This window comes from Drosophila novamexicana, unplaced genomic scaffold (assembly GCF_003285875.2).
Source record: "Drosophila novamexicana strain 15010-1031.04,08,12 unplaced genomic scaffold, DnovRS2.1 tig00000820-arrow-pilon, whole genome shotgun sequence".
Lineage (NCBI taxonomy): Eukaryota > Metazoa > Arthropoda > Insecta > Diptera > Drosophilidae > Drosophila > Drosophila novamexicana.
The window spans coordinates 383,886-405,163 of record NW_020824828.1 but is presented as its reverse complement, the minus strand read 5'-3'; the positions used below and the strand labels follow the sequence as shown (position 1 = coordinate 405,163).

General features: G+C 42.9%; 4 protein-coding genes across 7 annotated transcripts in view; all 4 read left to right on the top strand.

Annotated features, from left to right (window-relative positions):
* LOC115764407 (integumentary mucin C.1) overlaps positions 1–3,460 on the top strand; it is a 31,622-nt gene extending 28,162 nt beyond the window's left edge. For 2 of the 3 annotated variants that reach the window (XM_030707404.1, XM_030707403.1), the window contains 5 exons: positions 729–820; positions 879–1,401; positions 1,461–1,959; positions 2,026–2,205; positions 2,286–3,460. In XM_030707404.1, coding sequence (XP_030563264.1) covers positions 772–820; positions 879–1,401; positions 1,461–1,959; positions 2,026–2,205; positions 2,286–2,396 — 1,362 coding nt within the window. In that variant the 5' untranslated portion in view covers positions 729–771 and the 3' untranslated portion in view covers positions 2,397–3,460. The remainder of the gene's footprint in view (positions 1–728; positions 821–878; positions 1,402–1,460; positions 1,960–2,025; positions 2,206–2,285) is intronic. The other variant, XM_030707405.1, reaches the window with a different exon arrangement.
* A 275-nt stretch (positions 3,461–3,735) lies between these two features.
* Positions 3,736–11,991, top strand: LOC115764403. Of its 2 annotated transcripts, XM_030707394.1 has the most exons (9): positions 3,736–3,884; positions 4,056–4,231; positions 6,994–7,173; positions 7,257–7,996; positions 8,275–8,427; positions 8,491–10,023; positions 10,089–10,210; positions 11,136–11,267; positions 11,337–11,991. In XM_030707394.1, the coding sequence occupies exons 2-9, from the start codon at positions 4,069–4,071 to the stop codon at positions 11,869–11,871; spliced, it is 3,558 nt and encodes a 1,185-aa protein (XP_030563254.1). In that variant the 5' UTR covers positions 3,736–3,884; positions 4,056–4,068; the 3' UTR covers positions 11,872–11,991. The 2 variants fall into 2 exon arrangements, with proteins under 2 accessions (XP_030563254.1, XP_030563255.1); XM_030707395.1 differs by lacking the exons at positions 3,736–3,884; positions 4,056–4,231 and adding an exon at positions 5,526–5,657.
* A 986-nt stretch (positions 11,992–12,977) lies between these two features.
* On the top strand, positions 12,978–14,220 carry LOC115764318 (malate dehydrogenase-like). Its single transcript, XM_030707258.1, has 2 exons — positions 12,978–13,135; positions 13,215–14,220. The coding sequence occupies exons 1-2, from the start codon at positions 13,046–13,048 to the stop codon at positions 14,154–14,156; spliced, it is 1,032 nt and encodes a 343-aa protein (XP_030563118.1). The 5' UTR covers positions 12,978–13,045; the 3' UTR covers positions 14,157–14,220.
* Positions 14,221–17,854: 3,634 nt separating this feature from the next.
* On the top strand, positions 17,855–20,882 carry LOC115764306 (sodium channel protein Nach). The gene is made up of 8 exons (XM_030707244.1): positions 17,855–18,277; positions 18,333–18,632; positions 18,688–18,769; positions 18,826–19,108; positions 19,751–19,889; positions 19,945–20,155; positions 20,223–20,411; positions 20,471–20,882. Exons 1-8 carry the CDS (start codon positions 17,868–17,870, stop codon positions 20,582–20,584), a joined length of 1,728 nt encoding a protein of 575 aa, XP_030563104.1. The 5' UTR covers positions 17,855–17,867; the 3' UTR covers positions 20,585–20,882.
* Positions 20,883–21,278: the final 396 nt, after the last annotated feature.

Genomic DNA, 21,278 nt, shown 5'->3' with positions numbered 1-21,278 from the left:
TTTTATTTACTTTAGTACGAACTTGCCGCCATGAAAACCATGGTTACAGGGTATATACAACTAAGTAAGCAAACAGTTGATCGAAGCCAAAAAGCGTAACGAAAATAATTTATGGAAAGATGTTTGGATTCTGGCACAACAAAAGATGGCATGCTAATTTTGGGGCACAAGCAACTACAACAATTGAGTCCGAATGGCGGCTATTTGTGACTTCAATTTGTGGGCTCACAACTCGTTAAGCGTGGGCGTGAGTGTGGGCGTGGGCGTGGGCATGGGCATGGGTGTGGGTGGCACGACATACTTGTATTTAGAACGGGAAGAGCAGACATTTGGTTATGTGTCATCTGCCAGCACGAGTCGTCGACCTTCGGCGCATCGCAAAGTGGCCCCAAAATTGGCAATGCCTGGCCCGGCCTGGCCTGGCCAGATCTGGCCTGGTCATGTTCCGCACTCTGAAGTGCCCAGTGAAACTTGTTTTAGGCAGAATGTAAAGCGCTTCCACGACTGTTCAATGACTCGATGACTTCATTGTAGCTGCTACAAGTATATCGCTCCTCACTCTCTGACTTGTTGTTGTTGTTGTTGTATTTGTTGTTGCCTCTGCTTCTGACTCACACGGCGGATGAGCAACGAGTGCTTTGGGATGTACTTAAATCGATACTTAATGCGATCGCGCGCTTGTCAACACATGAGCTCACATATTGGCATTTCCTTTCCTTATGTTACAGCGCCGCATAGTCGGCCCGAGATCAGAACATCACGTGCCGCATCATGACTTTCTACTGGTGGTCGCATTGGTTCTGGATAACCTCTCTAAGTGGTGAGTATCGAGAGAGCTAAATTTGAAAATAATCCCACTAAAACTCTTCTTCTTGCAGTGCTGCTGGTGCCCATCACGCATGTGCACACATACCCCAGCCATGAGATTAGCCCAGAATCAACTACACAGCAGGAGGAGCGTCTAGTGGAACAGACGGAAGCAGCGGGCCATGAGACTAACGGCCGTCGGCAAACAACGAAGCTGTATCAGACTACGTCCAGCCAAACATGGGCGACGGTCACGCAGCGGAATATCATGGACTTGACCATTAAGACGACGGCAGAGTCAAGAACAACAGCCGCGTATACAGATGTTATCCAGCAGGAGAGTGTTGACGATGAGGTCGAAGCTCCTTTCTCTGATGCCATCGATGATGATGATGATGATGATGTCGCTGTCGATGACGACGACGGCAACGAGAATGAAAACATTGATGATGACAATGAGAATGACGAGGCAACTATAAAGCTAACACTCTCTCACAATCAGTTCGAGTTTAAGCGCTCGGCGGACTTTGCGGGAGCTGCCATTGTACCGTCCGAGCAGCTGAACAACTATACGAATTTTAGTCGTAGCACAAGGTAAGCGTTTCACATGACTCACTCTTCAATTACTTTTACTAATTGAGCACACCTTGCAGTACAAATACCAACAACAACAACAGCAGCAGCAGCAGCAGCGTATGCAATTCCACGTGCCTAGCAGCTGCCGCCAAGACCAGTAGCCAGGAAGTTAACACTACAACAGCAACACCCGCAACAACAACAACAATAATAACAACGACATCATTAAGAACACCAACAACAACAATGAGTCCGTCAACAAATAGCACAGGTCCAGCAGCACCCGCCACGCCTTCAACGCCAAAAATCAACACCGAATGGCTGTCCGATGAGCTGCAGCGTGTGCCCTTTACCTTGGAAAATGCCAACAAGGAGGATGAGTTGCGTCGTGCGGAAAGCGAACATCGTTCACGCAAATCGAAAGTGCTATCCGCTGAATATAAGCACATTAATCGCTACATCAATTTCTCCAGCGACACCAAGAGCCTGCTCACACGCTCCGCATCGGCAGCACCCAGTGTTTCGGGCTACGAAGCCGATGAGAGCAACGTTTCCTCCGAGGCGCTGGCAATTCAAGTGAGCAGCGTTTGTTAAATGTTCCGTTATATATATATACAAATATCTAATGGTTTTTTAATATAGCGCACCTATTTTCTGGATGCCGGCGCCATCTCAGCCATATGCTTTACGGTCTTTGGTATTTGCTGTACTGTGGGCACCATTGGCATTGTGCTGTATCGACGGCGGTATCTGAATAAGCCGCAGGCGCTAAGCGAGCCCGACTCGAGCGTTTACATTGACGATAGCACGATGCGTGTAAGTGTAAGGATTCGTTGGCCAGTTGACTGTGGGCACAACCGCATTAACTAGTTGTATTAATGTTGTCTATGTTTTGGTTATAGGATAACTCGGATGAGATGTATAGCCTGGACAATGACTCGTTTCTCAACTCACTGGAGGCGATGACAATACAGAACTATTGGACGGACACTGTCAAACATACAAAGCTTTAATTTCTGACGTCTGTTGCGGATGCATTCCAACTAGCCCCCTGTTATTTAACCATATGTTCAGTATTCCTTCCATATACTATATTGAGTAGCACACCCCATCCCACAACAACTAACCTTTTGCCCAGCCCAACAGACAACACACACAGAAACAACAAACAAACACATCATAATTATTAAGTAGGCGCCAGAGTGCGCAGTTTAGCATTTAAGTGGGGGCCCCTCAGTGGGGCCAGTTGTATGTATTTACTAATTGATAGGCATTCGTGCAGCTCAAAGGGCTTGTATGCAACCAAGCGAGCAACTAGTTTAAGCCAACTACCAAAATTATGTTTAGTCTATTTTAAGGTCGCAAATTTATTTGCTAGATTTAAATGTTGATACTATCTGCAATGCGATGGTTTAGCACGATTCAGTTCTACCAACAAAACTACATACGTACATATATAGGTGTATCTGAATTTATGTATGCAGCTTTCCATATATTCCATTCTATTGAACTCAGTTTTATTTGAATTTTTCTATGTGACTCGTTTTTGTAGCAACTTAGCTTATATATATGTTTTACTATTTATGCAATTATATTTTTAATATTGTTGAGTATTTTGTCAGATAATTTCGTTTCGTTCGTTTTTTCGTGATTAATATTTAATATTTATAAAATGATTAGATCTGTGTCTGTCCAACAATTAAACGCAATCATTCCTTCCAGTTTAGCATATAGTGCAACTTTATATGAAATTATTGTATTACAAAATAAATTAAATAATACCACTAAAGATTCTAACACAATATTGACTGTTTACTGCCACTAGACTTTTTGTCGAATTTTGCTCGTCGAATTTGTTAAGACACGAGCTTAAACTAATATGCCCATTATTAAACGTTAGAATGGTAAATATATAACGAACATTTCAAATAACTGTTGCCATCGGCTTATTGGCTAAAATTGCAAACATTGAAGCAGCTGTACCTAACTTTGTTAAGTTCTTACTCTACGCACTATTACAAACAATACAAATTTTTTCTTTTTAATGTAGACAATCCGTTGGAAATAATAAAATGTAATAATCATACAATCTTATATGTATATCCGTAAGATACTCGTATTCGAATATTTATGCGTAAGTATTTGAATAAAAGAATTTAAAAATGGCCGATAACGCATTGTCGGCGCGGTTACAAAATGTTGCGCAGCATTGTAATCGATGATATATTTATTTTAGGTTGTCAATATATCGAAACACACTATTGAATGGGAAAATATCTGTTTTCTTATCGATTACATCGTTGACCATGCATACGATATTTTGATATCGTTCCCTTTTGCCATCTCTACACGACACTGCATCGCATTTCGAACGCAAACATAAGCACATTCATTCGCTGCAGTTATATGTAAATTCCCTGTGTATAGTGAAATAAATAAAATAAAAACTAAAAATTAAATGTGAAATTAGGTCAGGAGTATCCCGTAGTGTTTCGTTAAAGGTGAGACGCCAGTGCTAGCACTTAAACTCCATTGGCGTCGTGGTCCGTCGCGCGTTCGACGTCATTTTGTTTGCGATTCGCAGAGTCTTGCTCAGCTACATACATACATGTACATTTGCAATGCAGTGTATTCAATTTGAGAACTTCCTTTTTTTTTGTGTGTTTTGCTAGTATTCCTGCATCCATGGCTTACTTTGGCGTCTATATACCGCCGTCTAAGGCAGGCTTTGAGGGCACCTTGGCCCAATGTGCGGGCTCCATAGCGGCAGACAATATAAAGATTTCGCCAGAATATCCGGCCAGCGCGGCGGAGGAAGCATCCAAATATGAGGATCCCGAATATCCACGTAAGTAGCGTGTGAGTAAGGCGTCGCCATATTTGTACAACGGAATACGTATATACATGCGTACATACATGTATATACAAGCATGCCCTGCGAATATGTGCACACGCACACACATACACGCATGCATGTACGCTTCCTCGAAAAAGGCGCGCTTTGATTTTGTTATGGCATGAAACAACAAACTCAACACATGCTTGTTGTTTCATGCCATAACGTAATCAAAGCGCGCGTTTTTCAAGGAAGTGCCATTTGTTGCGCATCGCAGTTACCGTTTGTTATACACTTACATACATATTGTATCACAAGTTGTCAAGAAATATGTAACTCATTGAAGAAGGCGAGCTGAGTTGAGAGAGAATCCATCGAAGATTTATTGCAAGTCGAAAATATCTTGGATCTTGAATAAAGCAGTGCTTATACAAATTAAAATCAATATTACACATTATTCATTTGCATTTTAAAAGTTCCGCCCATATTGCATTGCATTCAAACATACTCAATTTTCGGCAAACCAAAGATAATTCGCCTACTTGTTGCTCTCTTATCGTTTGTGGTGTATGAAAGACTTGTTTATGAAAAGCTAAACACTTTGCTATTATATTTATTGTTATTATAAGTGTTTAGCTTTGAAAGTAGCTACTTTTTGGATAATCTGAAAGAGTATTGACTAGTTGCCAGGCCAAAAACAATTGCTTCGACTTGTTGATTTTGTACCTATGTAAAGAGTAAAGAGTATTATTAATTGTCACGAAATGTGCAGCGCATAGCAGAGAGGTATCTGACCCCATAGAGCATATACGTATGTGCATACTGTATGTATCTTGATCTGTATAAACAGCCGGTTCGATATAGTTCTTTATTTTAAAGATTTTGTCATAAACATTTTGGCTTTTTATTTTAAAATGCTTCACACATTCATTTGTTTCTCAGGCTATCCTCACTAAACTTTGTTTAAGCAAGCCTAGTGAGCAGAAACCTATTAATATCGGCTTACAATATCATATAGCGTTATCCGAAAATTGGATTAAAAAATGAGTTCTTGAATGAGAAAATCGTTTGATTTTCAAGAAATCTTGATCAATCTTCGCTCTCTCAGTTTCTGTCGAGCCTCACGTTTCTCCCAACACAATTGCAGAACCTTATTAAGTCGGAATGATTTCGTCTATATAAAACACCATATAAGGGCATTAAATCGTCGGCGTATCAAAGGGGCCACTGCTCCATTTTGCTCCTGCGCCGTAGGCCATGAAAACATAGGTGATAAAATGAATGTTAGCTATCAAATTGATCAGACTCTTACATAAATTCATATTAGAAACAAGGCTAAATCCAATTTCATGTCGGCAATCGAGTGTTGAATGCCGCCTGCATTATCGCCATCTCATCAATTCTGCGGCCACAATGGGCACCGGGCAGTGGGCGTGGGGTTAGTAGCGTCATCGATGCACGAGTTCTAAACAAATACGGGTAACGTACGATTACAGCCGTGAATTGGATGGGTTTTGCCGCACCTCTCTCTGGCATAACGTAATCTAATTAAAATGCGCTTTGTTGGTCGCAAAATAGAAACAAATTGCATAAATAAAAAACAATATATATAAAAAATAGAATACGTTTAAGAAAATAAGTCAACCAATGCACGTTACAAGTTGTCAATCAGCTGGAGAGTATATACAGGATGTTGTTGGCCCCGAATGGGCAGTGCACATTAAAGGACCGCCCTATGAAAGGCCAAGTACATAGAGCCATGTCCGACTTTAATCCGTCTATGCTTCTGAGCCAACCTGTCTCCGGCATGGATTTTTCATATTTTCTCCAAAAAAGTCCCTTGACTCTGTCCCCTCTGTCAAGAATTGTCCGTTAAAATTGAATTATATAGACATTGGAATTGTTTATATGAACAATGTCTTCAAGTCCAAATACAAATATTTCCTCCTGGTTTTTTTTTTTGTCAGTAAAAAATAGTTTACTTTATCGGTCAGAGGTTAATTGACATAGGCTAATATAAACAAATTGTGCAAAACAAATATCTATCCGACTCGCATGTAAGTTTTTAACATACACAATATGCTTTGGTAAAGTACATATCTGGATATGTGATAGATTTATTTTAAAGTAGTTATATGTTTGATAATGCATAAAGTGTGTTCCCACAGAATAGCTTTGATTTATTGTATTCTATACACATATGTGTATACCATGTACACTTGTATATATTTATTTAAATATCTATTTAAAATAAGTATGAGCTGCCGACTTGACCGACATGGGCAGAGCAGAAAGAGTACGCGGTGGCAACGGTGTTGTTGTTTCCATATTTAAACCGACCAGGCTAGCCTAGGCGGCTGTTCTGAGCATCTCGATCCGTTTGCCCAGCACCAGTTCAGAGAGGGACAGAGCCAGCGAGCGAGCGAGCGAATAAAAATTGCGTGCCAATAACTGCGTCATACGCACGTCTGCTGTTGCTGTTGTTCTCCCCCTTTACTGTTGGCTATGTTCTTTTTCCGCCCACTGTTCACTGTCCGCCGTCCGCTGTCCGCACGCGACCTCGTCGTTTCTCTTGCCTTTTAGCATATTGTTTGTTTTGCTCAACGCTTTTCTTGCGCTGTCTGGCATCGCCCCATTCACACATATGGCGTGACCAGACGGCCCAGTAGCGAGCGAGTGACAACTGCTGACAAGTCTGTTGTGTCTGTCCTATTCGCTCGCACACATTTGCCAAGCTGCTCACTCATTTGTTCATTTATCACAATCCTTTGCAGCCGACTCACCGCTCTGGTTGATATTCAAGGAAAAGGCCAAGGCGCTGGACGTGCTGCGCCATTATAAGGAGGCGCGTCTGCGCGAGTTTCCCAATCGCGAACAGGCCGAAAGTTATGTACAATTTGGTTTTGAGAGCATCCAGTCGTTAAAACGCTACGGCAAGGCCAAACCCGCCAGCAGTAAGTACTTATATACATACCTATGTATATTTAGCAACAAGATGCATTAAATATATATATTCTCTTTTAATTTGCCTTTGCAGAGCCGGTGCAATTACCTACGACGCCGAGCGGTGGCTTTAGGGCAACCTCTGGCACCACTGACAGTCTCTTTTCCTCGTCGCCCACCAACAACGTCAGTGGCTCGCCCTGTTCAACACTCACTGTGTCCATGTCAAATATGTTATTAACCATGCCGAGCAGCAACAGCAACAGCAACAGTAACAACAACTGCAGCAGCAGCATCAGTGTCGTCACTGTTGGCAGCATGTCAGCCAGCTGCAGCAGCGGCAGCAGCGGCAGCACAAATTCATTGAATGCAGAGCGTCCGCCGTTTCGGGCGCCCACCAAACAGGAGCTTGTCGAATTTCGCAAACAAATTGAAGCTGGCAATTATGAGCGGGTCAAGCGTGTTGTTTGGGACAATCCGCGTTTTCTGATCAGCAGCGGCGACACGCCCACCAGTTTGAAGGAAGGCTATCGCTACAATGCCATGCACATTTGCGCCCAGGTCAATCAGGCACGCGTCGCCGAATTAATATTGAAGATAATCTCGGATCGTGAATTTACCCAGCTGTATGCGGGCAAGAAGAGCAGCGGCGAAATGTGCGCCGCCCTAAATGTGAATCTGCTCGATTATTATCTAAACATGCCCGATAAGGGTCGTGGCGAGACGCCACTCCATTTTGCAGCCAAGAACGGTCACGTAGCCGTTGTTGAAGTCCTCATTTCCTATCCGCAATGCAAGTCGCTAAAGAACACGGAGGGCATGTATCCCAAGGATGTAAGTGCAGCTCATTGATAACTAACATCCGTCTGTCCGCTTGATTGGATAGTGATCAGTAGCTCAGATCAGACTGATTGAGACGGTCAGATATCGTCCGTCCCTCTGCCCGTTTGTATGAACCTGAAATCCAGTTTTTCAATCATATTTCCGAGCTTAAAACTAATTACCTAAGTTTACTATGTAAGTTTTAAGTAAGCTGGAATGTTTTGTTTCGGTAACTTCCGACTAGAGCACTCTTACTTGGTTTCAACTTGGTTTTTTCTTCCCCAAATCAGATAATATGCCAGCGAGCGCCCAACGCCAGCCCGGAGCTGTTTAAGAAGTTAGAGCTGTTGCTATCAGAGCCACACTATGTGCCCGTTCTACGCGCTGTGGGCAACGAGCTGCCGCCGCAAATTGGACAACCCTTTACGCCCAACGATCCGCCGGTAAGTGAGATGGGTTTTTTTTTCAGCTAAGAACATGTTGGTAATCATGCTTGAATTTGTTAGATTTTGCAGCACAAGACAGATGAATCAGATCGGCTAAATGTGGACCTTAAGATCAGCGCTTTGGCTGGCCCGATGCCACGTGAGCAGGCACTGAGTTTCTTTCGTCGCTGGAAGACGCCGCCGCGTGTTGGCAGCAATGTGATGTCACCGTTGGCCAGCTCGCCCTACATCTCGCCCATGAAGACACACAACAAGTCAGTTTTCAACAAGAGCACAGGTCATGTGTCGAGCGGGCGGCGCACGCTATTCAGCCCGCGGGCAGCAACGCCAAATAAATCGCTCAGCGAACTCAACGGTAATCACAAGTCACAGCAAGAGGTGGTGCTCCACAATTCCGAATTGGATAACATAGAGCACAACAATAATTTCCCATCGTGTTTGCCCAAGCGCATGCTGGATATGCCCACAACGCCCATGCGTCAAATGAAGCCGGATTTGTTTTTGAAATATCGCAGCAACAGCTCATCGCCGCTTCTAGACGAAACATCGTTCGACTTGTCGTCGGAGTTCAGCATAAACATGTCCGTATCGACCCTAAATGATAGTTTCCGTGAGCGCCACATCAAGAACTCGGACATTGAAAAAGGCCTTGAGGTGGTGGGTCGTCAGCTGGCCCGGCAGGAGCAGTTGGAGTGGCGCGAATATTGGGATTTTCTCGATGCTTTTGTGGACATGGCCTCTATCAGTGGACTCACGCGGCTGGAGAGTTATCTGTCTGCCAAGTTCGAGAAGGCGCAGGCCTCGATGCTGGCAGAAAAATCAGATCAAGCATGGAACTTTTCTCAAATGAATCAGTATATCGATTTGGTCGCCGACCGAGGCAAATCCAACAGTTTGTCAGCCTCTGGTGGAGGCATCACCCAGGTAATGACGCCCTACACATGTGTAGAGAAGTCACTGCAGGTGTTTGCGAAACGCATTACCAAGACGCTCATGAATAACATTGGCAACATGGTATCCATTAACGATACGCTGCTCTCCGAGCTCAAAAGACTGAAATCTCTCATTGTGAGCTTTAAGGATGATGCACGCTTCATTAGTGTGGACTTTAGTAGAGTGCACTCACGCATCGCCCATCTTGTGGCCAGCTACATTGCACACTCACAGGAGGTTAGCGCCGTACTGCGCAATCAGCTGATGCAAATGATGCGCAAGATGTTGCAACTGAATGGCGAACGGCGAGAACATTTATATTGTGTATGCGCCAGCATGCTGCATATGCTGGAGCAGGCACCAACTGTTAGCCTGCCGGACGCACTCAAGACCGAGGAACTGTGCTCAGCCGCCTGGGAATTGGAGCAGTGCTGCAATTGTCTTTGGGATGGAAATCTCAGTCGCAAGACGAGTAGGCGCAAGCGTACCGAATCGATGCGGGCACAGGCCCAAGACTTGGCCAATGCCGCCGCTACCTTACGCAGCTCTGGCGCTTCCAATGTTGCGGTCGTCACGCCCATTCTCAAAGCTAACGCCTGGCGTAGCAACGAAAATCAGAGCGACGATGACGATGAGGACAGCGACGATGAATCCTTCTTTGTAAGTGTCCATACACATATACATATGTATATATGTGCTAACCAAACTTCTCAATTCTCTTGCAGTTCGACTGCGGCGGTGGTAGCGACAGCAGCGAAGATGAGGAGATATTCATGACCCCACCAGAGAGCCGTTCACCAAGGTTGTCGTGTGATTTGGATCCTCGTTACGAACTATTTATTTTCGGGTACGTCATCAAAAATAAATTTATTTATTTGCTTACAAATTGCGTACAGCCATGTCTTGTTTGGGAATGAATTCTAGGGCATATCATAGATCAATAAGTAAACATTATTGTACGTTCAACATAACGTATATCATTTAAAATCCTAATTGAGTATCCTTGTAGAGGGTATGAGAATTTGGTCACGACATAGGAAGGGACTTCTTTGTACCTTTATTCTTGATCAGTATTAACGGCCGAGTCGGTATAGCTCTCAGTTTTATAGCTTTTTGCATAGGTTCGTCTTTTTATTTCAGGCAGAAGCTGTCAGGCAGAAGCTATCGGAAAATGTGTTTTTATATGAAATACTTTTTAGCTTTTCAATATATCTTGACCACATTTGGCATTTGCGAATTTTTCCATGCTTCCTACACATATGTACATAACTATATAGGAAGATTGGTTTTTAAATTGAAAACTGTTTCCGTTTTTCAACATATCTGAACAAATCTGACCAATTGATCTTATTATCATTCCAAAATATTTTCCTATGGAAGCAATCAATTGGAAATAAAGCTTTTGCATAAAGGCACCTCGAAGCCATATTTCCTCAAGAGTATTTAATCTGCTGAAGATATGCTAAAGGTTATAGCAGGTGATTAACTGCTTTTAGAAAGTGGTTTTGGCTTTGTTTTTTCTTTTTCTTTTTTTGTGGTGGGACTTGCAAAAAGTTAGGAAGCCGGCTTTCGGTAAGAGATATGCAAGCTCTTAAGTAAACGTGCCAAAAGTGTGTGTTCAGTGTTGTTTGTCCGACCGAGTTGCAGAATTGACCGTGGAGGATATTTGTGCTTGACCAAGGCGTAGGATAATTGCTTAAATCTGTTTGCAATCTGGGAATTAATATCTTATTTCAACGAATTCCTTCAATGCGTTGCCCAATCAATTGCAGCAAGGAGCCGACAAAGCGGGATTTGGATGTACTGAACGCTATTTTTCATGTAGACACTGAGAAGGAATCATTGCCATTTGTACATGCCTGGCGGACAGCCATGGAGAACTTTTCTACTGCCGAGATGGATCTGTGAGTAGCTGCCAGCGTTTAACAGGATCATCAAAACCAAATTTATCCAAATACCTTATTCGTTAATAGCTTCCCCTCACCGAAGAACGTACAGAAGACGCATAAGCCAGCGTACTTCGTTGGCAGCACACCCAAAACGCCAAGCAGCGCCAGCGGCGCTGGCCAAAATAAATCTTCCAGCAGTATTCTTGCCGATAGCGTTCCACTGGTGCATCCAAAAAGGCTATTTGCCACGCCCAAGCTGAACGCAGCAGCATTGCGTCGTCACTCAGGAACACCGACGACGCCACCGAAGTCGACACGTGTGCAACGGGTTGCGGGTCAAAATGGAGTTGTACAAGATAATCCGTGGCCATTGACGACCTCATCCCCAAAACAAACAGCGTCCCCCCTTCCGTCGTTCACATCTCTTGCTGTGGCCACCGTGCATCAGAAACTTACTGTGGCCGCTGTATCGCAGTCATTCCAAACGCCGCTCAACAAAATGCGCGGCCTTTTCAGCAAATACCGCGAGACGCGCCAGGAGGCCAGTCCGATGCCAGTCTCGCCGGACTTCATCAGTAGTCGGCTCAGCCGGTCGCTCTCCGTGGACGAGAGCGACTGATAATTGGAACAAGGTTTAAAAGCAGCACCCGAGCAGATGCATGTTGAACTGCCTATTATGATTATGTTATTATTAAACTTGTATGTTGCCTGTTTAAAAAAAACAATTATGAAGTGTTAAATTAACAAAACAAAGTAAAAAAAAAAAAAAAATTATATATATATTTATTAAGGTATTACTTTTTTTTTTTGAGTTTCTTAAAAGCAAAAGAAAATGAATCTTAAGTAAAAAGTTTTTTATATCATGTGTGAAATAAAACAATGTATTTAAATCATAAGCATCGCATTTTTAAACTGTGATTGCAATGGCAAACAACTTATCATATAAATTCTAATCGCAGTCCTCTGAGTTCATTTTGGTCCCCATTATACTAGACTATTTTATAATATTTGTATACTCTGTAGCCATGAAATATTTGTAACATTGAGGCATATCCGCCATTATGGTCTCTATGTTTTTTATCAGTATGTCCGTCCGCTTGTATAAATGCATCAATCTTAGAGACTTGAACTGTTTGTCAATCTTAGAGACTATGAACTAGAAACTCGGACTATTTGAACTATTTTTTGTGAAACCCAATCTTATTTCAAATTGTTTCTCGGTGTCGATAAGTATAGATTTTTCGATTACTTATTTTTACCATAACTCGAAGCTTATAAGAGTATAGATCTATTTGGAATGTAGGGTCCACGTAGATACCACTCCCATTTCCCTTCAAATTAAGAAAACGTAATTATTTCCTGACGGTGTATGGTTTTGGCTTGTATACAAATACAATTTTCAATGCCAATTTCCACTAAGATTGGTCAAAATACACCGAAGTTAATTAGAAACGTATTCTATTTATTCGGCTAAGGAACTATAAAAAGTGTACTATTCATAAAACAATTTCAAATTTTACTTTTACTTACTTTTAATTAATTATTATAATTGTTTAATAATCAAATATTTTGGATTTTAAAATTTCTTCTAAACGCATGTATTTTAAGGCAAAAATCTGTTGTTTATCTCCTGGGCTCAAATTTATTTTTCTCATTTACGGATACATTTACAAACAGAACAAAGTAATGTCTGGGAAGAGTCGAAAAACTTCATAAGTTGACAGTTTTTAAAATTTTTAACAATATTTTTAAAATTTTAGTTTGTTTTATTTTGTTCATTTTAAAAATTGATCATGTTCGGTGGCCAAATTAGGAGCTCATTATTAGCATCACGTCACATCTGTTGGGCTGGCCTTAGTCCGTTAGCCTGCCGCCTGCAAGTGGTAAGCCAGCTAATAGAATGGGAAAGAGGCCTTTCGATGATAATAATAATAATATATGTCTCCGGTTTGAATCGATCAGCGGCGTAACTTTAAGGTATCCCTTGTTGGAGCTGCCGGCGGCATTGGTCAGCCGCTGTCCCTGCTGCTAATGAATAACTCGATGATTACGGAGCTGGTTCTGCACGATGTGGTTAATATTAATGGTGTTCGTGCCGATTTGTCTCACATTTCCACAGCGATTGATGTGAAAGGCTTGCAGGGTCCCGAACAGCTAGAGAAAGCTGTCAAAGGATCCGATCTGGTTATCATCACAGCCGGAATGGGACGTGGACCGGGCATGAAACGTGAACAGTTGTTCGAGATAAATGCTAACATTATTATCCAAACGGTTAATGCAATTGCCAAAAACTCGGCGCATGCGCTAATTGCGATCGTTACGAACCCAATTAATACGCTGGTGCCCTTGGCCGCCGAGGTTCTCAAAAGGAATGAGGTATATGATCCGAATCGTTTGTTTGGTGTCACAACATTGGATTGTGTGCGTGCCGAACGATTTATTGGCGATTATTTGAACATTAATCCCAAGGAAGTAAAAGTCCCTGTTATCGGTGGACACTCTGGTCTCACCATAATGCCCATCCTTTCGCAGTGCAAGCCCGCCTTAAATGCCAATAAGGAGTGCCTAGCCGCTCTTGTCCAGCGCATCCAGATGGCCGGCGATGAGATTGTTTTGGCCAAAGAGGGCAAAGGGTCGGCCACCCTTTCGATAGCATATGCCACCCATCGTTTTGCAGATGCCCTTCTGAAGGGCCTGAAGGGCGACAAAGCACCGATCGAGAGTGCCTATGTGCAATCCGATTTGACCGAGGCATGCTTTTTCGCCACTCCGCTTAGCTTTGGCCCCAAGGGCATCGAGCAGAACCATGGCCTACCCGAGCTCAATGACGTGGAAATGCTGGCATTAAAGTCGGCGGTTAGGGACTTAAAGAAGTCCATTGAAAAGGGCATCAACTTCGTGTAGTTGAGTAGAGCACCGATTTTAATAGTGTATTTCGAATATCGAATATATAAGCATATACATAAACTCTGAACGGGCACATATCTATAAACGGGGTTAAATATTTCATACAGCTCAGGGTTAAGCAGGACGGTGTAGCGGGTGGGGGGAGGGGTTTGGGTGGCTGTGACTAAGACTTTGCTCGGCGGCAGCTTTTCCGACTAAAAGCGAAATTACAACAACAAATTGCTGGCGGTAAGCCATAAAACCAATTACCATTAATCACACACACACACACACACACACATGCACATACAAGCGCACGCACACACGCAGGGGCTTATTTCTCAGCCGGATCGTGTAGAACATTCACAGAAGGAGAATTGGGCTGCGAAGCTTCATGTTGTTCTTGCTGCACACATGTATGCATATGCACACAGAGAGAAAAATTGGGCACTTAATGCGTTAATTGCAAATTCTTAATGTTTTAAGCGCGTATCAAGCTGCAGAGAATTAAATTAAGTATTATACGTAAGCTATAAACCGTCTTTTTTTAATATATAAATATAAGCTTGTTTTAAGCCCAAACAGAGATTGTTTTAAGAACAAATTGGGCTTAATTTAAAATGATATTAGCTTTTTTCCAGTTGAAAGTAATCGTTGAGCTTAGTTTAAGAGTGATTAAATCTTAAATCTATTGTTCCTCTTATGCTTTCAATTAGGCGGCAAAAAATATCAAGCAAAGCCTGATTTTAGTTCTTTACGCACTTCAGAAGTAACTTAAAAGTAGAATTCTTACACTTGACTTTTTCTGGCCGTGTATTCGCAACTTCGCCCCCCGTCTTGCGAGGCTACAACGAATTTCACTTGGCAGGTTCGACTTTGACTTCGGACTTGGTTTAAGGTAATGGCTCGGGATTCGGTTTCAGTTGCGTGGACTCTGGATTTCTTATTTATAAGCGTGCAGATGGCGGTGGCGTTGATTTTTGTCAACCGACGCGGCACTGGAGCCAACAAATTGTTGCAATTGCCCTTCCCTCCACGTCGTCTTGTGTGTTCTCTTTTTTTCTTTTTAGTTTTACTCGTGGAACTTCGTGGCCAGGCAGGCTCTCGCAACGGTTTGACAAACGATCGCTGATAAGAAACAGTTCAGTCATTGAATAAAAAACTAAAGAAACTAAACAAAAAAAATTACTTGAAAATACAAAAACTGTTCTAAACGGGTTGCCGAAGATTTTATACCCTATATACTATTATTTATTATCCTATTGCAAAAACATCATCAAAGTAGTTTGATTAGAAGACAGCTTCTGAACGAGACACAGTTCCAAAACTTAAATAACTTTGACTGCATTTGTTGGGCATTTATCTAAACATATTTGTTAGGTGCCTATTTTGATAAGAGATCAAATCATATTTGTCTTCAAGGTATTTTAGTTGAAGCACAATACTTTTGAGGGAGAAACAGTCCCAAAACATCAATAACTTTTGCCCCAGCCATTGAGTTTATCTAATCATATTTGGTAGATGCCCAACTTGGGTAAAGATCAAATCTTAAGATCAGTTTTCATTATTCAATGCACTCTTTACATTTATCTGACTTTTATGCAGCAACTTAATTAATTAATATTGAGTCTAAGTATTAACTTATATGTTGATATTTGTCAACTTGGAGCTGTAAGCCATATGATATACTAGTTGCTCGATTTTAATCAAATTGGGCTTACAGTTCGTATATGGGATAGTACAATTTTGTTATTTCGATATTGAATTAGGTGTTACAGCAAAGCACACCAACTATATTTCCATTAGATGATATGTCCGCCACAAAGTTCGGAATATGTGTGGGCATCTGTACTATGAAAGTATGCTCAGCAGATCAGCTGCAAACTCATTTCTTTCTTAAATCGAACTATGTGAAAATTTGCTATGAATATGCTTTGAATTTTCTGATGGTGCTCGCCCATGTATGGAAAGTTAAGAAAAACATGATGCTCGAGAAAAGCCGGATAATATCCGCTAGTTATGAAGTATGACATTTATAAAAGCCATTAGAAAAATATAGATTCCGTATATTTTATGTATTCCGTGTGAGTGTCGTCTTGTCTTAGCCCTAGGCCAAGTTTGGTTGATAAATTCTAACTATATCCTATATTTATAATAGTAATACTCTGTATTACTAATGAATAGTCGGTAACAAAGCGACAATACCCATTACAAGAGTATAGCTATATGTGAGTATGTAGCGGTATTCTGTTTAAGTGGGTCGCGATCGCGCAATTGCATTCGTTTGCCAGTCGGCAGTTGCAGACGCAGGCAAAGATTGGTGTTCATGCTTGTCGAAGTGTCCTAGAGCGCGAGTGAAGCACCTGCAGCACCTGTAATAGAGCTGGGAAATTGCAAATTGGTATTAGTGCATAATTGATGTGGTTGAAGCAGCAGCGCCAGGGACATGATTGCTTAAAATGTTGGACAAACTGGGACCGCTACTGTGGAGCGGGAGGAGCAGGAGGAGTGCTGCGCTCTGGCGCCAGCTTGAAACTCAAGATGACAGAGAATTGCAAATGCGGAGGTCCTTTTCAGCCAGGCTGTTGCACTTATCTGGTGTATGGAATCGGGGTCAGCATCAGCTCGTGATCGCCAGCCCTTTTGTTCGGCGTTCAGCGTTCGGTAGTCTGCCGCCTGTCTGCGATGCTGGGCAACTTGAAACTTGAAACCACTTCATTTGTTCTGCTTGGAGCCGGAGCTTTGGCTGTAGCCACTTGGCCAGGCAAACAAAGCGCCGTCGCGTCGTACCATTCGCCGTGTCAGAAGTTCACACAAAACTTGTGAACTTCTTGCCGGTTGCTGTGCGAGTGTTTGGCTGAGTTCAGTTTATTCATTCAAACCGTACTTGTTTTTCGTTTTTATTTTATTTTTGCCTTTGATTGGCAAACTACGGCGCCGCCGGAAATTGTACAGACTAGCGACCAATTAGCTGGCAGCTGCTTCTAGCGGCTCACTAATAGCAGTTCCAAGCACTAACCACGATCGCGACCAAAGCGGCTGGCGCCATTTTGAAGGAGCAACAAAATGCAGCCAACGTGCCGCAGGCGTTGAGCCACCCTTCTAACTAGAGGTGGGCGTGGGCCGTGCTCAACCCCGAGGCACGACAGACCCGTGCTGTAGAACTCTGGACTGGACTACGGATCGCCTAATCAAGTTTCCAAAGCTTGGACCAGTCCAGAGCCAGCTAGTCAACGACTAGACTTCTTATATGCTGAGGTCTCTTTTAACTGGACTAAGTTCTATATGAAATGATGGGCAATATATAAATTATAGGTACAGAAAAAAGTTTGTTGCGTGTTCGTATCGTGCTCGAAAAAATAAAACAACCCCGGCTCGCGACCAGCTCGACTGCCAACCAAGCTATGCCGTGACCAGATGCGGCCAGACCAAACCCAGGCCAGACGTAATAGGTAACAGGACATTACGCTATACGATAATGAGGCATCAAGATAAGCGCTGGCCAGCATTTGCCGGCGTTTGCGTTTAATTATCTTTTGTCATCAACGGGGTCAATCCCGGGTCTCAATCAAAGTCGGGGGTAACTAATGCATAAACAATGAAAGGCTTTTAGTGCCACAATGGCCCGAATGGCCACAACAGAAGGCGCTGGACGGTGACCAATGGCGATTGCATTGAGCCCCTAATGATTAGTTGCAAAAGTTCCGTGGCACGTTGCAGGACTGTTCCATGAGCTATGTTCCTGAAACGAAAATGCCGCAAGAGAAACCAGAGCAGACAATCGTTGTGATGACCAGGCGGCAGCGGCTGCTTGAGACGCTGGTCATCTTTCGGCGCAGTCTCATTTACCAGACGAAGGAGTTCTTCCAAAACTCCACACTGCATGGCGTGCGTTATATTGCGGAGACGGGTCGACCCATTGGCGAGAAGTTCATGTGGTTCTGCTTCACCTCAATTGGTGCGGTGACCGCCTTGGTCATCATCATGAGCCTGTGGGAGAAATTCCAAACGAATCCGACCATTACCGGCCTGGACACAGACTTTCACAATCAAAACGTGGTCTTTCCCACCACGGTCGTCTGTCCAGAGGCAGCCTTTGATCATGAAACATCCTACAATGAGGTCTACAAGTCCCTGGCGTGAGTGTTAACTGTCGTCTACAGCTTGCTCCTATTGTCATTTGCACCACCACAGGAACTATGATGCGGATAAGGCGCAGCTGTTTACCCCCTTTCTGGATCTGCTTACGTCACTTAACTTTGATAATATTCGGGATGCCGAAATGCTGGCGGAGGCAATACCAACCGAGCTGCTCTCGGAGCGCAGCATACGGGATTGGGCCTTCCGGGCGCATATCCCATGCGAGAGTACGCTTATATCGTGCAAGTATCGTGACGAGGATATTGTCTGCTGTGATCACTTTCAGCCGATTTACACGGAACATGGATTTTGTTACGCCTTCAACAGTCGCTTCATGTCGACGGCAACCGAGGAGTAAGTCAGCCACATTAAACACACCTTCAACAATTCCATTAACTCTGCGTTTAAGCTCTAAGACGGGTGCACCTCACGATCTCTACGAAACGGACAAGAAGTGGGCTCTCTTCTTTCTGCCCAACAGCACCTCCCGGGTAAGCCAGTAAATCCTTATATATGCATCATGGATACTATGGTTGCTGCCACGCAGATATTTATCTTCTCGAACGAAGAGTACTTTGGCTCGGATTTCAATGCCCAAATCGACTGGACCGAGGAACAACTGGTCGAAGTGCGCATCTCCAAGAAGAACACCTACACCACAGATGATGCACGCCAGCTCTCAATTGGCCAGCGCAAGTGCATCTTCAGCGATGAGGTCAAGTTGAACTATTTTCCGGATGCCTATACCTTCTCATCCTGCATGAAGCAGTGTCGCATGAACAAGGCCATCAAGCTATGCAAGTGTAATCCGCCCTTCTACAAGCCCATAGGTAAGTGCCTTCGATATGCTAATGCCGGTTGGCTATTATAGTTGCGCCTTGCTTTATATGCAAACTAGTTTTAAAAGATATTTTATGTAACTTTACATAGATTCGTCATTGTTTGGTGCACACAGTCGAAGTTGGCCGGATCGGGAGCCTTGTGATATATCTAACATAGGAATTTTTTTTGATGAAAACATTTCTTCTGCCAACAAACCTTAACCTAGCTCACCAAGTGAGATCTTTATTATAGTCCTTAACAAGCTAGTTCAGTTTGAACCAGCTTCCTGCCTTTAAGCTCTGCTTGTGCACCTGGTTTCCCATAATTATAAGACCAAGTCTCTTTTCAAACAGAGGTTTCTCATATATTTTAAAAACTTCATAGAAACAAATCAATTTACAATCCGATTCTTACCCAAAATTGGCTATATGAATCCAACAGTTGGGCTTCAAGCTATTAATGCTTTCGAACTATATTTTAGAAAAAATATGGTTCGGTTTGGGTTTTGGTTTGCCTTCTTGTTCGTGTTTTGAATTTGTTTGTTTTTGGATCATAGTAAATAATAAATTGGAAGTCGGGGTCTAAAACAGCTTTCGCAAGGGTATTAAATCGTCGGCAATACATCTCGCTTGTTCGTCTATTCGTATTAGCTAATGTGCCCATGTGCGCGGTCAAGGACTTCGTCTGCCTCAACGAATACAGGCTGAACATAACCAACATCAAGGACTGCCTTCAGTGCGAGCTGAGCTGTTCGAAGACCGTCTTTAACATAGACAAGCTCATGAAATTGTAAGCGAAAGATTCGTTTGATTTTCTGCTTTTTCAAATATTTGTTTACCAAAAGCCTGGATCGCACGGATACTCCTGGCGTGCTGGTGGAGTTCCTTACATGGCCCATCATACGCTACAAGCGCGAGGTTCTCTTTGGCTGGGTGGATTTGCTTGTATCCTTTGGCGGCATTGCCAGTTTGTTTCTGGGCTTCTCGCTGCTCTCCGGCGTGGAGATCATATACTATTTCACGCTGCGCGCCTGTTGCATGGTCTACAAGAATCGGGTAGGGCGATCGAACAGAACAATCAATACGTTTTGACCATTGAGCTCTGTCCGCATTCTGTATTTAGCAAGAGCTGTACGAGATTGAGCAGCGCATCCGTCACGAGCCGCCACCGGCCATTGATCTACAGCTGAAGCTCAAGTCGCACGCCAAGCCCACGAATGGCTCGCCCTCCTCGGCCGTGCTCCAGGTGCAACCGGCAGATACGCAAAACTTGGATCTGTACCATATGTCGCGCCAGCGAAAAAACGAGAAAGTGCGCTGAATCTAAACTAAGTGAGAAAGGCAGCTGCTAAAGTCTTTAACTTTTTCCAGGAGTACTTGAACTACTCAAAAAGCTTGTATCGCACCCCGAAAGTTCTGCCCGACCATGGCTATGGAAGCAAGAAGGATAATTGGCAATATGATCATGGACAATATTTACCCTGAAATTGAAAATGAAAGTGAAACAAAACCGAATGACGACCCCACGATAACATTGTTTAAACGACAACTGAATTGTAGAGCAAACGATATTACGATATCCAAAAATCCAACACAAAAATATTTTCCAAATTCAATATAACATACATATATTTAATGTAAGCGCGTTAATGCACTACCCAAAATGCTTTCGAGTTAAAAACTGTTTACCAAATACCAATGTACAAGCCGCTACATGAATTGATTTACATACAATACATATATATATTTAAATGGGTTCTATATACTTATGTGCACCACAACAATAAATATTCAACAACCTTTCTCTTTTTTGTCTAATGAATTACTTATGGTGTATGCTTTCCCAATTAAATGAGTTTCGTATAGCATACTTAGTTGGTGGCAAGTTCACTGCACTATGTGCCCCCACAGTGCCGCGGTGGCAGCAACAACAGCAACAACTTACCACCACCACCAGCAGCGGCAGCTCCAGCGCAGACCCTACAACCCGCCAAGCCACCAAATGCACAGTGAAAAGTGTCGCAGTACATTTAATTCCTCATGGCTTTAGTTGTATGCCATTATTGAATGAAAATACATTTTATTTCATCAATTAGATTTTATACATTTTATTTCCCATTTAATATTATAAGGAATTGATTTATGTATTTAGAAAATCTTTTTTTCTAGACTTGAATAG